Here is a 15408-nt window from a genome sequence, read left to right as displayed (position 1 = left end):
AAGAAAAACTTTGTGTTTGCATCCTTCAGTTATGAAAAAGCAACAGTTTAAACCCAATCTAATTTTACCGCCTCTTTAATTGCACCTTCTGGTGCCTCACGCCTGAGAAGTGATTTACGTTTAAGCTGATAGGTTCAAACACTGCTTCAACAAATTAATGACTGAGAATTACCCACTCACTGAACCAGAGCCAGGGTTTGCTGACACTCACAAACCTGTGCCTGGGAGACGCTGCTGCACAGGAGCAGCAGCTGAGCTCTGCCACACAGCACCCAGCTGGCAGATGTCACTGGGGAGTCAAAAAATGCAAGGTGAAATAGAAAAAAAAAATAACCTCGACTTTTGATAGTTGGAGCTTATCAAAATGCAAATAATGAAATCAGATTGTTTATTTATTTTTAGCCCATATCCCTCAATATGAAATTCAGCTTAATTACCTTATGTCTCTGACAGTAATAATTGCCACATACAAGATACAGAGGAAAAGGAGACATGCAGTTACTATGGAGGAAAGAGAAAAGCTGACAGAGATCAGGTTCAAAAGTTTAAGTCTTTCTGGGAATTCATGAAGTTACATTCTGTATGTTTTTCTATTAGAAACAACACAGGAATAGAACTCTTTGCATATATATCAGAAAAACAAAACTGAAGTTCTGTTACACATTGCCCCCCAGCTAAAATAAGTGTTCCTCTGTCACTATTCAGTGGAACCTCTTCAAGAGTTGTGCCTGTGTTTCTCTGCTCTAAGCAAGCAAGGCAAGGAGGGTTTCTCTCAGCACAGGCTCTCACAAGCACAGCTCAACACCAGGTTCAGCTTAGAAAGAAGCAAGAACTAAAGAAGAATTAAAGCAGGTATTTCTATATTGAGAACAATGAAGGAAAAGGAATTTCTAAATGCTAATTTGATTGTCATGTAAAACAATGGTCATAAGCATAAACCTGGACAGGGAACCAAATTTAGAACTTCATTTAAATTAATTAAAAGCTGAACACAGAATTCAACTACATGCACAAATTCAGCATACAAAACCACGTTTTTCTGTATTAATTTGATGAAGAAAACAGAGCTAGAAAGATTGTAGCAGCTGTTTTTACATAACATTTCTTGATTCATATTAAGCAGCTCAGGTGCTTAGATTTTTAGTGATTTCAGATATTGTCTACACAGATCTCCATAAGTATTTGTGTGTCTCTGTACCCACATCTAAGAGGTATTTCTTTCCTTTCCTCTTATTTCACATTTAACTTTGAGACAATTTGATTTCTTCTATCACCACAGATTTGGAAGGACAGATCTGAAATAGCATGGTAAAGGGAGGCAAATATAATTTACATTTTTTGTAACTGTTAACATCTGCAGTGCTTTTCACATTATTACTGCTTCATTACCTAAGCAGCAGCACTGTATTAACCACTCTGGGAAGTACACATGCCTGACATGACATTGCTTCCTGACACTACACTTGGCCATCTGAGTCACCTGAAATGGAATGCCAATAACGCACATCACACAAGTGACTCAGAAAATGCAGAAATCGATACAAACACATCAGCCCTATCTATCTTCCTTATCTAAATCTATCCTTATCCATCTTATTCCTAAATCTACACAAAATATGTTTATCTCAATTGTACCTCTGCAGAATTTGCATCTTAGAGCCTTTATTGCATGTGGCACCACTGCACAACCAGGGCACTTATGGCTTTGATTTCCTGGTTTAGTCTCAATTTCCTCCTGTATTCAAGGGACTGTTGATACAAAGCCCAACTTTAAGCTGCAGAAATGCTGATATCAGCCCGTAAGACATGGAGCTCTCATGTTGTTTACAAAATTTAAATTAGACAATGCTCAGAAACCAACCTAGAGTGAAGCCAGTTGTGATTCAGATCCAAAAGGGGAGAATTCAATCCTTACTGCCATGAGTACAAGACAAGAAGTTTGACTGCAAGTGCAGTGCTGTTATTTTGATAAGACTTTCTGTGACAATGAGGAGTGATGGTGACTAAACCAAGACATGCCTTTTATTACTCTGAAAATGTCAATTCAGAGACTAAAGCAGGCACTTGCTCAATCTCAGCACGTGGCTGCTCAGCCTGTGCTGTGTAAGAAGATGCCAGGGAGGGTGCACAAGCTGTTTTTACTACTGAAAAAAGAACCAATAAATGTTCATCTAAATGGTGATCTCCTCACAGGATACACAAAGTCAAATTCAGAATCCAGACAGAGGAAATATCTCCAACTAATCCTAAGAATGACCAATCATCCTTCAAGTGGAATGAGAAGGGAGGGCAGTAGTACTGTTTTGCCCTAAAAATGAATATTCTACAGTACTTGAAGGCTGAAGATTTTGCAGGCTGGATAGGTAAGGAATTAAGATTTCTGGTTTGTAATGAGAAACCAGGCATCTGATTATTTTTTTTCTTCATTGCAGCTCATTTACTTTTCCAAAATGCACTCAATTTCCCACTTCCACCTGCTATTTAATCATATCAAAATCATGCTTTACTTTAGAAAAGGATTATATCGGTAATTTTCAGTAAGTCCTTTCAGGGCCCTCGTGGCATTAACACCACATTCAATATTTCATTAATTGGGACCAGGTAGTTCAGGCCATGTGGGATTTGAGGCACAGTATTTCCCTACACCAGACTTTAACTGAGAAAGCTTTCATTCTAAATAAAAAAAGGAACCAAGCAAAATCAAGCGTGGGCAGATTCTGAGCATAAGCACTACAGAAAACTCTCTCTGAAGCACATTAATGCTGCTGAACCATCATTCAAAATCTAAACAATTACACAGGATCAAATACTAACTCCTAATGATGCTGTTTAAGGACATACATTTTGAAGAAGCATGAAAAAACTTTTATCAGCTGTGTCTGTAAGTCTTAAGAACAGGAGGACTGCTTTGAATTTGATTGCAAATACTGAGCTCACTTATCCCAGAAAGCAATGGATATCAAGACATGGCCTATGTGAGTCAGCTTTTCACCTCTGCTTCTGTCCCAAACAGATTTCAATCTTCAGATCCAATCAGACCACCCACTACATGTCTATGTAAATGTTTGGCCTTCCACTGACAACTTGGGAGTGCAGTTCTGCATGGTTAAAGTAAAATTCTTTAATAAGCAGAAGGGTTTGCAAGTAACATAGTCCAAAACCATGTGCAGTCATAATTTCCTCATTGCTTCTCCATATTTAAAATACCCTGCAATATATAATGTAATCTGTTAGAGGCTATAAAAGTTTTGCCACAGATGCAAACCCAGATTGGAGTAAAGCACCTTCGATTCCAGTTCCTAACCTAAACAAAAGACTTTTCATAAAAGCAAGCTATGGATATTGATCAAAAAAACTCTGTTCTGACTTGCCACACTTTTACCTTTAACACTGGATTGAAGTAAACCTAAACTATGGAAATATGGCATGAGCGTAAAAAATATACATATAATTTATATTTTAAATCAGTCCTTGTTATCTCCCTCCTTCTTCAAGTTTCGCAGCATACATATGGGTATGAATAAGCAAGGGATTTTTCACCCTTACTTCATGAACAGCAGCTTGAAAAATGTTTCCGATTAACATAAATGATACTACACGTACATAAGGCTGTCTTTCAAAGAGGTTTGATAATTCATAAATGAAATGTTTACACAGATGAGGTCAAGCCAAAAGGTTTGTAATATAAGTATTTAACAGATGTAAATCTGTTCATCACTGCTAAGGAACATGGGATGACTTCAAATATTCTTTGAATATTCAAATATTCAACTTCGCTATTGAATGTACTTGAGCAAATTGCATGAATTCTCATTCCAGTTTTTAATTACTATGCAATCTGTAAAGACAAAAAATCAAGAGTCAGATTGCTCTTTTTTTCTTTTATCAGAACAATTAACATTAATGACATATTACTTCACAGCGCATCTACACATTCATTATTAAAATAATAAATCGAATGAAGTTTGAACAAAAGTATAACAATACCTACAGGTACAGATGTTTACCCTTACAAATATTTCTATCAGTATTTTCTTAGCCAGTGCTCATCAGGAGCTAAAGCAAGGCTTAACAAAACAAAACAAACAAAACTCCAAGCAATTTCTTTTAAAATTATTTATAGCACGTTGGGGTTTTTTTCCAGATGTAATTTTCCTCTTGGACTGTATACAGCTTTACTTACATAACTAATTTTTGTGGTTTTATGAAATGATAAAATGAGGACAAGGATTTCATGCCATTAAACAGACCTTGGTGGCAGTAAAGAAAGACAATGAATTTGTTTTCACTTGAAACTTTTAGACTCAGTCAGAATTCATGTCTCTTGCAGTCCATCCTGGTTTTTCACCTACCACAGAACAACATAACCAAATGTGGTGGGGTTTTTTTTTTCTCTCTTAGACTTTCAATGGCTTTAATTTCTATCTCAATCTTAAAATTAAATATTAAATCTTAAAATTAAATATCCACCCATCCACATGGAGATGCAGACATTTAATTATTTGGATTTATTAAAAACTACTCACACTGATAACAGCATCGGGACATGCGATTTGGCAGGGTAAACACAGGTTTAACAGCCTAATTGCTCGGAATTTTGCGGATCATTATGCTAATGCCTCTGCAGCAAAGTGCTAAATCGGAATTCCCATCACAAAGAATTCTCCTTGCTGACTGAGGAGGGAAAACTGGGACATCCTGGGGTGGTGGGAAGAGATTGCTCTTCAGGGACAGTCCAAAGGGATTTTCAAACCCACAGGACCACCGAGCTCTGCCAAAGGGAAGAAAGCAAAGCCTGACACAAACCATCAGGAATTACAACTTTGCCTGCCCGAACCAGGGACTCAGACAATGACACTTGGCTCTACCATGGTGCTTGGGAGGAAGATGGATTCATGGAGCTCTACAGGATACAGACATCCTCTATACAAGCAAACAACTCTGCATGCATATACAATTTTGTATTGTCCAGAGTTCAACTGGACCTTGAGCTAAACCTCATTATTTTGCTCTCCAGTGTACATTATGCTCCCTTAAATATATTCTCCTATGTAAACAAATGTGACCCTGATCCCGCAGGACACCCAAATCTGCTCTGACCCCACATCCCCAGACTCAGATGTGCTACAAAACCCAGCTTGCTTGGGGGACTACGAATGTCATAGTGGCAAGGTTTTGGTTTTGGTAAAATAAAGGCCAAATGAGAAGTTTTCTGTGATAAATATGTATTTTGAAATAACAAATATAATTTGAATTTTTTGATCCAACAATAAACAAGGTCAAAATAAAAAAAAAATAAAAGCTATCAACACAGTTAGTGTGTTAGCTCCTTATGGCACTAATGTTTTCTTCAGTTTTCTGAAAAAGTTTTGTTACTGTTTTCTTGGATCCTGTGTCCACATTTAATCACCAAAAATGCACCTCTACTACACAGCAGATGTGTCATTAACTATTTCTGAAAAAAGGTGAAATAAAATCACCCAGCATAAGAAGACTATGGAATAAGCCAACACTAGCAGATGGTGTTTATTTTGTCACCGCTTGTGTTAAAAATTGTCACCTATTTCATCAGTATCTTTAAGGTAGAAACTTCATGCAAAAAGTGGAAAAGGTGCTTTTTATAAGCTGTCACAGAACTCCTTAAAATAAAATGTATTCTGTTTGCAGCTTCCAGTTTTTAGGAGATGGTGCATTACACAGGAGATCAATTTGTGTAAATCTGAGGTGATCGAGTGTTTTGCCAGCAGCTCAGCCCTTCATCACACAACTCTTTTGTTTCTTAAGCAAATTTCAAATCCTTTATTTCCAATACTGCTGCTGCTCAGACAAATTCTGTAACATTGTTCCTAGAAGAGGCACCTGGTAGAATGTCAGCTTGTTTTCTTCTAGGCCTCTTTCTTCAGCAAGAGTTTTACTTCTCCTTTAGGACTGCCTATATTTTTGCTATTTTATTTTATCACACACTTTTGCCTCTGTGGTTTGCATTCTCTAACTGACAGTTTCTTAACAAAACTGTTGCATGAAGAGTAATTGGCTGTTTAAAGAAATCACTGCTAAAATCCCACAATAAACCCAGGTCTTGCTTGCGTTGTTTTGAAAGAACACCTACTAGAATTTGAACCTAAAAATCCCCTGTTAGTGCCCTGCAATATGTTTGATTGACTCAACCCTTTCTCCCTCACTGTCAAGCCTTCTACTGCACCCCAGTTCAGGGTGGCTGGCACACACTGCACCAGGAGCTGATCCCTTTGCCTTTGTCACTTCATGAGGCCTTTCAGTGTCCTATTCACATCATACCCCAAGCAGCACACTTTTACATTTCTTTTTATATATATGCATGTATATATATACATACACACCTATATACTCAACATCATACTTCTGGAATGATTAAAAACCATTAATTGTTTCGATAAATAGCTGGAATTTTGTTCCATTATTTTACAGCTCTGAAAAGAAACCAATTTGAGATTTTGGGGATGGTTGGGGTAGGTTGTTTGTTGTAGTTTTTTAAATCTACTAAAAATTCTTCTTCCAGAAAAGCAGCACTCAGAAATGGTGAGATTTAGGACTACTCCAAATAGTAGTGAGGGGAGATTTTTTTCTGTAAAACAATTTTATTCTCTTTCCTTCCAGAGCCAGATCACACATCTGACAACAATCCTTCTGCCTGTATTTCTGAACCACTGACCATTCTAACACCCATGTTCAGCACTTCATCTCCTTTCTGTGGCTGCACCAGTGGCATCTATGACCTTGGCAAAGCAAAGGCAGAGCAGATCAAGAAACTCATCATTTTATTAGAGCACTGCAAAGCAATCCATTCTCTAGATGAGCACACATGAGAACTGGGTACCTTTGAAATGCAAAGTCTGAGGGCTCTTCTTATGGTGAGACAAAGAGTCCTCTCCTGTTGACACAACACTGAAAGCTCTGCAACACTATTTGGATGCATTCTCAGCCAGCTGAGGCTTTAAACCAAGGTTAGTGCCATCTGTCTGGCTTTGGCAGCATCTAGATTGATGTAGAAAATCCTATGGCACTGTTTAAAAGGAGCAGAGATGAAGCTTGCTTTTGGTCAAGACCCTGGAATTATTAACATCAAAGATTTGGCTGATATTGCCAGGCAGCACATCTGGGTCAGCAAACTCACTGCACCTTTCCCACCATATTTAGAGCTTTCAACAAACTACTTCACTACTAAGATCAGATTTAGCATGTCCAGGAAATTAGACTCATAAAAGTAATAAGAGGTACTGCTTTCCTATTGCTTGTCTCAGTTCAATTATTTTCTTAAATGCATGTTAAATCAAGCCCATAGCAAGCATCAAGTATTTTTGAGTTGTGATATAGCTATTAGTACATTTTCACATTCTTCTTAATTTCTAGAACCCTGAACAAGCACAGTACCAAAAACTGAAAGCAATATATCAATCAAATTCGTTTGAATTGGGAAGAGTATCAGGTTGCAAGGAAAAAGAAGCAAACCAAAGAGAAACAGTATTTTGTTTCTATAAAAGCCTCAAAGCTTCAAATTGTTCACTTGGATGCAATTTGTTAGGCAAAACCTTTCTGTGATCCTGGAAAATCCATTCAAGCATTATTCTTTGAGATTTAGTACAGCCTAAATAGAATAACCTACTCATTTCACCTGTTCCAAAATCCTCCTGCAACACCGATAATCATGAATGCTTCAGAAATGCAGAGATAGGTACAGGATCATTTCTGTTCTTTATTAATTTCATCTTTATTACCAACCATACACACACCACCTTAGGCAGTTTTTAGCACTGTACATCAACACTATGGAAATTTAATTACTCTACCAAAAGCTCTGGCTCCCACTCTTCTAAGAAGCATGGAAACACAACAAACAGTCCTGATCTGCTGTTTGAAAACACCCTGAACACTCATGGGCTGCACTGACTAGGAAATGGTCACAGATGCTCAGTTCTTTCCAGAACCTGATTTAAGAAGCCATTCCAGTATTTGCCCAGACAACTGTTTGAGATTCAAAGAATAATGCCATTCACTAGTTTTTACCAAAAAATCAAGCAATTATGGAAAGAAGTATATCAGAAAATGAGGGTGGTGAGAAAACCTCAGTTTATGTCTCATTTGAATATTAAGCAAGCAGAGTATTTATTATTCCTGGTTAGGGCCCTCATCTTGCAAAGCGTTTACTTAAGTGCTTAAAAAAAGAGTCCAAACAGAAAACCATCTTTCATGTATGTACTAGGTCAGAGGTGCAGTGGAAGAAAATAATGAAATAACAAAATCCATCTTTCATCTCTTTAGGCAATCAAACACAAGACAGAGTTTGCCAAGTCAAGAAAAAAAGGCTTTATCAAAAACAGCTGATACTATAGTTAGTGTACATATCCAATTAATGAAAATAATTCTTGAATTCAAGAAATATCAAGAGGAAGAAGTCACCGAATCATTATCTTTGTACTAAAATTCCTTGAGATGTCTTTTGATTTATATTATACAGCCTGGCAACTTTTCCTTTTTCTAAAAAAGTGCATTGCAGGTTTTTTTTCCCAAACATCCTCTTCCTCCCAGAGGAGTTTTACTCTCAGGGAAGCAAAATGTGAGTGTGTGTGGGGAACAGTGCTACTTCAAAACCCCCTGGCTAGCAATGCACAGCTCCCTACAAACCCACAAAAACCAACACAACTCCCTGATTTGCACAGCCCCTAAGATACAAAACTTCAGAGGCACATCAAGTGTGGCTGTCTGAATCTCATCCTCTTAGAACAAAAGAATTCAAATCAAGACTGAAGATGAACAGTCATCTCTAAGTCTTTCACTCAAAAGGCTGACAGAACAATCTCTGAAGAAACTTGTGTCCCATGCAAACCTTTACCAGTGGAATACAACAAAGGCAATTGCCTTGGGGAAAATACAGGTGCAGGTACCATTTTGGTTTAGAAATATGCCTGTGGCTACCCAGAGCTGGCAGCTCTTCCATGTCTTAGCTCTCCTCCTCTCATGGAATGAGCCCCACACCATGAAGCATGATCAGCTCAGGGAAAACAGCTCCTTCATCACCCAACCCAGTCTCCCAAAGAAAAACCCCTGAATTAGCTCAATCCAACCAGGAAGGTCATACTCAACAATGAGATAGAAATGAGTAGTAGAGATCAGGTTTATTCAACAGAATAGAAACACCCAGGAAGAAAAAAAAAAAAAAAAAAACAACCACCAAAATACCACAACACATAATAAGCAGAACATACACAGAACAAGATTAAGCATTGCACAACACACAAGTTCTAAACTAGGTTCTAAGTTTACAAGGAATACAGTTTAAGCAAAATAAAAACCTTACGTATTAGAGAGTTCTTTGTCTCAGCCAGCTGCTGCCAGCTTGTCTGTCTGTCTTTCAATTTCTCAGAAAGGTGTGTGTGAAAATCTAAATGAAATAAAACAAATAACATTTTAGAGATAGCTCTTCTCCTTCTTTGCTTCCATTCCATTCATCTTTGGTACAACACAGCCAATAGAATGTTTCACCTCCTCCCACCCAAAGCATTCCTCAATAGTCAGTAAAATACATTACTCTTCATTATCTAGAGATTAAGAATTATTTTATCTTGTTATCAATGACATAAAAAGGCAGATTGACTAGCAGTAGTTTGGTGCAATCTTACTTTGCAGGCAGTCCATATACCCACTGTCAGCATCATACACCACAAAAAGACCTGACTTCATAAAAATCTCTCTAAAATCTCTTTGGGTAGAACTTACCCAAAGGCCAGCAGAGTTTGCATGCAGGCTGTAGAGGAGGTGCTTAAGCTCATACTCACTTATTTTCAGTGTACTATCCATTACTCCTATAGTCAAATCCATATCATTACATTCTTTTAAAAGATAATTTTTGTTCCCTAAAAACAGACTCCTAAGATAAATTTGGAAAATGGACACTTTCAGCTGTAATAATAATTTCTTACAAGTTTATTGCAGCAGCATCATGACATTTACATTGACTCAACATAATCAAGCTCATTTTGCTGCATCTCAACTAGACGGGAACCAGTAAAACTCTACTGTTGCAAGGAGATTATTTTTTTCTTTTCTGTCTCATAAAAACTTTCCATCTTTAAGAAAACAATATTAATACATGCATGCAAAAAAAAAAAAAAACCAAAAAAAAAACCCTTTACTTTTGAATTTACTCTCTCTAAGACTAAAAAAAAGGAATTAAAATAATCCTGGATTTTGAAACCATGACATAATGAGGGAGTCCTCTTACATCTGAAAAGCTCAAAATCAATTGAGAAGCATTATTAAATTTCATAATAACATTAGGAAAATTTTCAGATGCAGTAAACAGGAAATAGAAAACCTATTTTTATTTATTTACATGATTTTCCTTGCAAAAATCAGCAAGACAAGAAGACCAATAATTAACGTATGGTCACTGGAACTCTTGTTTTTCACTGTCTATAAGTTTGCACTGGAAAATAATTTTACTTGGTGCATCTCACATTCAAATCCTTCATAATATTTATAAGATAATAATTTAATCTTTCACCCAACACTTAAACAAATCAACAGTGCAAATATGTTCTGTAAACAAAGCAATTTATTATATACAAAGGCAAAAGGCAACACATTGACACAAATAAGAAAGAGCTGACCAAAACAATAGAGAACAAACCATTTTGCACGCTAGACAACAAATTAGCTATTTGTTAGGAGCAAAAATGCTTTGCTTCATGTGGAATAATGTGAAAGAATGACAGCTCCTGAGTCTTACATCTCTGGCTTGGGGGGAAAGGAATTTCAAGGGACAAGTTACAAACAATAAAAACCAGGCAGAATTTACTGAACTGGCTCAATGTCTCCCTACCATACATGAAGTTAAATTTTGCTAAGGTACAACTATAAGATATTTTTGGGTACTTTGGCTCACATCTTAGTTCAGCTTTACTTTTATGGTACAGACTTCTGATTTAAAAACAAGAAAGGAAAAAAAAAAAAAGAGATTTTCAGGAACACTTATCGAAAAAGAATTCAAAGAACAATATCCAAGTCAAGCAAAGAAATCAGAAGGGCAGAGCACTCTGGATATCAATGTAAAAAAGCTGGTAAATAAAAAATTATTGTAAATGTCTTGTTTTGGTATTACCAGCAATTTTCCCCCAAAACCAAATACTAAAAGTTGATATTATGTTCACGCTTTAAAAACGGGAGAAATATAACTAAACACATGCATATGCAGGAATATATCAAAGAGGAAGTAATGGAATTACTATTTCACTAAGCTTTTTTCCTTTTCTCTTTCTATGTGAAAATAGAACCAAACTCTTAAATACAGTGCAACTCTTCTGCAGTACTTACAGCTAAATTAAACCATTTTAGTAGTTTGCAATTATTCTATTTCTGTTATGTCCCTCCCATAATATGAAAAGTTTTGAAATCTTTAATGTCTCTATTTCTGTTTTAATACAAGCTTTAGCTTTTATTTCTCTTTTATGAGGAAAACCAGAATTAATCCATCAACAATTAATCTGTTGACATTTTATCACATTACCCTTTAAGCTTGTGTATGTTACTGAATGTGCTATTTTCTCTTTTGCCTCTCTGTGGCCATCTTGGGATATTTTATTCTTATAAAGGACACAGATGAGGACAATAAACTGCTCACCCAAGGAAGCTGAACCATCCCACTTTTTATGGGAAGCACCTAAAACTAATAGCTAAAGCTCAAGTTGCCAAGCACTGTTTCTCCAAAAATTAAAAAAATAGTAATAATTTTGTCACCAATGCCCAAAGGAAAGAATATTTCAATGTTAAGACACTTTAAAATAGTGTCATCTGAAGGGAAGTCTCTGTGGGTATTACCTTCCTTTGACACTCACAGGGAGTTAAACCTAATTGCATTTAGGGTTATCTCTAGCAGCTACACTTGGAATCAACCATCCTCAGGAGGACTATTCTTCTAACTAATCTACTTATTAGGCTTTTATTCAGATTTAGTACAGCCTTTTATAAAAAAACATCTTGAAGGGACGGTAATGGATTTTGCAATTATCAGAAAGGAAAGAGCAGACTATGACCTACAATCTATGGCCTTACAAAAAATTAGGAAAAGAAAATCTTTTGTAAGTAAATCTTTAGAACATTAAGTTAATTTTAGTCCCTATAGACACCACAGCTATATCTGGAAATGTAAAACCTGTGTGAATTTCCTGTGCTCCTCCTATACATTCCCTTGAAATTACAACCCCTCCCACAGTAACTGGCAGGGAGAAAGAAACCTGTTTTCTGTCCTTGCCTTTCAAAGATGAGTGAGCAGCAGTTTTTGGTTTGCTGTCTCAAGCCCCATCAAAATCCAATGTTGACACAGGTGATTTTAGACACCAGTGCCAATCCTAGCAGCACCATTAGAAAACTGAGAAAACAGCCACTGAAATTCCTGACCTGCCCTCCCATGAGGAATATGGAGTTTGGACCAGCTCTTTGCCTTCTGCAAATATTTTAAATATTTCTCTAAATTCCCTACCACAACTGGGAGGCACCTCTGGACACCAGCAGCCAGAGGTTCTGTTCCTCAGGATCTCAGTGCAGAGTACACCTGGCCCCACAGGACATGTGTTTATCCCAGGAAAGAGGTTGTCAAATATCCAAATATCCTCTTGTTTTTAGTTCTAGTCCCTCTTTTGAGCTGTCCCAGCAACTACTCACAGCAATCCAGGAGCAAGCATCACTCCTCTCCCCTCATCCCCAGTTGTTTTCTTCCTTTGAAATTCTTCCCTTCATGGTTTAAACAGATACTTGTTGTTATGTACTACAAATTCCCAATCTTATTAGCTCACAGGTGTTCTGGCATTTTGCTGTTTAGCATTTTCCAACTGGCATCACTAAAAGCTGGGTAACCAATCATGTAAGATGTGCTCCACCCTGTAAGATGACAGCACATTGTTTATGGTTGGGCTGTTTGGGGGTTTTGAAAAGCTTTCTTACATTTTGTAAGAGTTGCTTCCTCCACCCATAAGTCTTATGTCTCTCAGTCAACATTGATCTAAAAAAATGACTGTGGAACATTAAATATGACCCGAGCCTAAATATCCTCCTAAGCTCTGTTCTCATTTTTCCTCTTCTATTTATCAAAGTGGCATAACCCAATTTTTACTAGTAATATACAATAAAAAGCTGGTTTATTTTTATAAAGTAGCACTTCAGAAACCTTGAAAAAAGCCTTACAAATAAATAGCCTGAATTTCTCAAGCTGCTTTCCCTCCCTCCCTATATTTACACAAGAACATCCAGTAATAAACTCTTGCTCCTTTCCTGTCACACCTGTGCGGCTGAGACTTGTCCCAGATATCTCTGATTTCCTTTTTACTGACCACTTTCTGTCAGCAGAAGTTTCTCCTCTGCTGGTATCTCAGTGCATTTTCATTGTTATTTGCTCAATGATTATTGCTCATCATTATGATGAGTGAGGAACAGGAGAAAGCCCATAGCAACTGACAGACTCTCTCAGTACCAGACAGGTCAATGCTCCACCCTGCCCTCAAAAAACCAGGATTTTTTCCCTATCACATTCTACCCTAATACTTCAGACCATGCCTGGTGGGCAGATGGGACTCACCCAGTACTCAACCTCTACGCACACCACCTCCAGTTAGAAAAAAAAAACCCCAGTAATACAAAAGTCGTGCACAAAGGTATGGGAATAAGAGCTGTTCTGCAAAAGGCCACACAATTTTTCTTTTCCCATATTGTCATGACAGAATTACTCTCTGCTGTATTACTCCATTATGTTCTATTGCACATTTCATATCCAATGTGTTGTTTGATCTTTTCCGAAAGTTGTGTGCGGTTTTCTCTCCTCCAAAGTGCATTCAACAACTCAATTAGGCTTAAAAAGCTTTACCTTCAGCATGTATTGGCAGCTCTCAAGCACAATTATTCTCCCATGCAAAACACCCACAAGACATATTTAAGAGTATACTTCCACAAAATAATATGTTAACACACCCTCAATGTTCCTGCAGAATTGACAAACACTACAAAGGAAAATGCTCCAATGCAGTTCAAGGATATCTGAAAGCATATTTTAGTTCAGTGAACTCCACAGCAAATACACCATTTTCTCTCTCTTCAGCCTTAAGGTAAGGTTATGAAATGGGAGTCAGAAGAAGTTTTTACTTGCATTGCAATTTAAAACTTCCTAAATGTTATCAGTATGACCAGCAACAGACCTACTGTACAAGGAGCTGGGTTTCTAAGGGTACTATCCATGCCTTTTACAGAGAATAAGGCAAGTATTTAGCTACACTAGAGACAACAACACAGAAAATAAAATTAAAAATACTTAAATTTTTTTGTTTTCATTTCCTATGGAGTACTAAAAGCATTGGGATGTCTTTCTACCATAAAAATCACAGTGATATGCATAATTCAGATCAGCACTTAAAATGCAGAGATGTGTCCATTTCTTTGTGTAGAAGACTGTTATAACTATGAAGTCAAAGTTAACTGAACCTAAATTTCAAGTAATTTATTTAAGTCAAATTAAATGATTTCTATTAGTCTTATCTCCCAAAAGAATTAAATACAGCCTATTAAGTCCAAATGATTATGTCTACATAGGAGTGTCAATCAATTTCACAATATCAAATTAAGATCATGCCACTATGTATCTGGTAATTTTGATGAATCTTCTCAAATTCCCCTGAAGAGCCAAGCCCTAATGTCTAAAATATTCATAACTGCCTCTTAATTCAACATGGTCATTGACTCACACAAAAAGTAAAACTCTAATTGAAACTTCCCAACATTTCCTCCTTCTGGTTTTACTTTGCCTTTTGAAGTAAAGGTCAATTCAACAACGATTACTTCATGCTGTTAGGAACGGTTCAGTAGCCCCATCCAGACCAATGACTCAGTTACCAGTCATGATTTAGTAATTATAGAGATATAAGTCACAACTCTCATGGGAATAATTTATTAAAAATTAAGAAAAGCTACAAGTAGCAACTGAAGGTTCTCCATGGTTGCTTTCTCTTTCTTTAAAACGTTTTCCATGCAAGCCTCTCACAAATAACACTTAACTCTGTGCCAATGACTATGTTTTTAGATCAAAAACTTAACACCTGGAAAGATCAGTAACTCTACTGTTAAAAACAAAATTAAGTCACTAAACTGGTTATCCTTTCACAAATCTGGTGACAAAATTCACATGAATGAAATTTTACAACAGAAGCTGTCAGGTACAAAGTTTAAAATGTAGAGCAGACCACATGCACTGTAGTAAAACCACTCAACACTTCAATTAAGGCACCCACTGCCTTTTCTCCTCACTTTTGGCACCACACAAAACTGCATAAATAATTTTTATCAAGAACATTAAAATCAGTTTAAATCCTAGAAGTAATTCCATAAAAATAA

General features: G+C 36.8%; 1 protein-coding gene across 4 annotated transcripts in view; it reads right to left on the bottom strand.

Annotated features, from left to right (window-relative positions):
• The window catches only part of TENM2 (teneurin transmembrane protein 2), a 479299-nt gene that overhangs the window by 277593 nt on the left and 186298 nt on the right, over positions 1–15408 (bottom strand). The window contains exon 3 of one of the 4 annotated variants that reach the window (XM_041488020.1): positions 9335–9418. The exons of the other annotated variants lie outside the window; for them this stretch is intronic. Coding sequence (XP_041343954.1) covers positions 9335–9418 — 84 coding nt within the window. The remainder of the gene's footprint in view (positions 1–9334; positions 9419–15408) is intronic. 4 annotated transcript variants of the gene reach the window in all.

This window comes from Pyrgilauda ruficollis, unplaced genomic scaffold (genome assembly GCF_017590135.1).
Source record: "Pyrgilauda ruficollis isolate IOZ18807 unplaced genomic scaffold, ASM1759013v1 scaffold86, whole genome shotgun sequence".
NCBI classification, from domain to species: domain Eukaryota; kingdom Metazoa; phylum Chordata; class Aves; order Passeriformes; family Passeridae; genus Pyrgilauda; species Pyrgilauda ruficollis.
The sequence above is the reverse complement of the archived record's forward strand: the minus strand, read 5'-3'. Positions and strand labels throughout refer to the sequence as shown.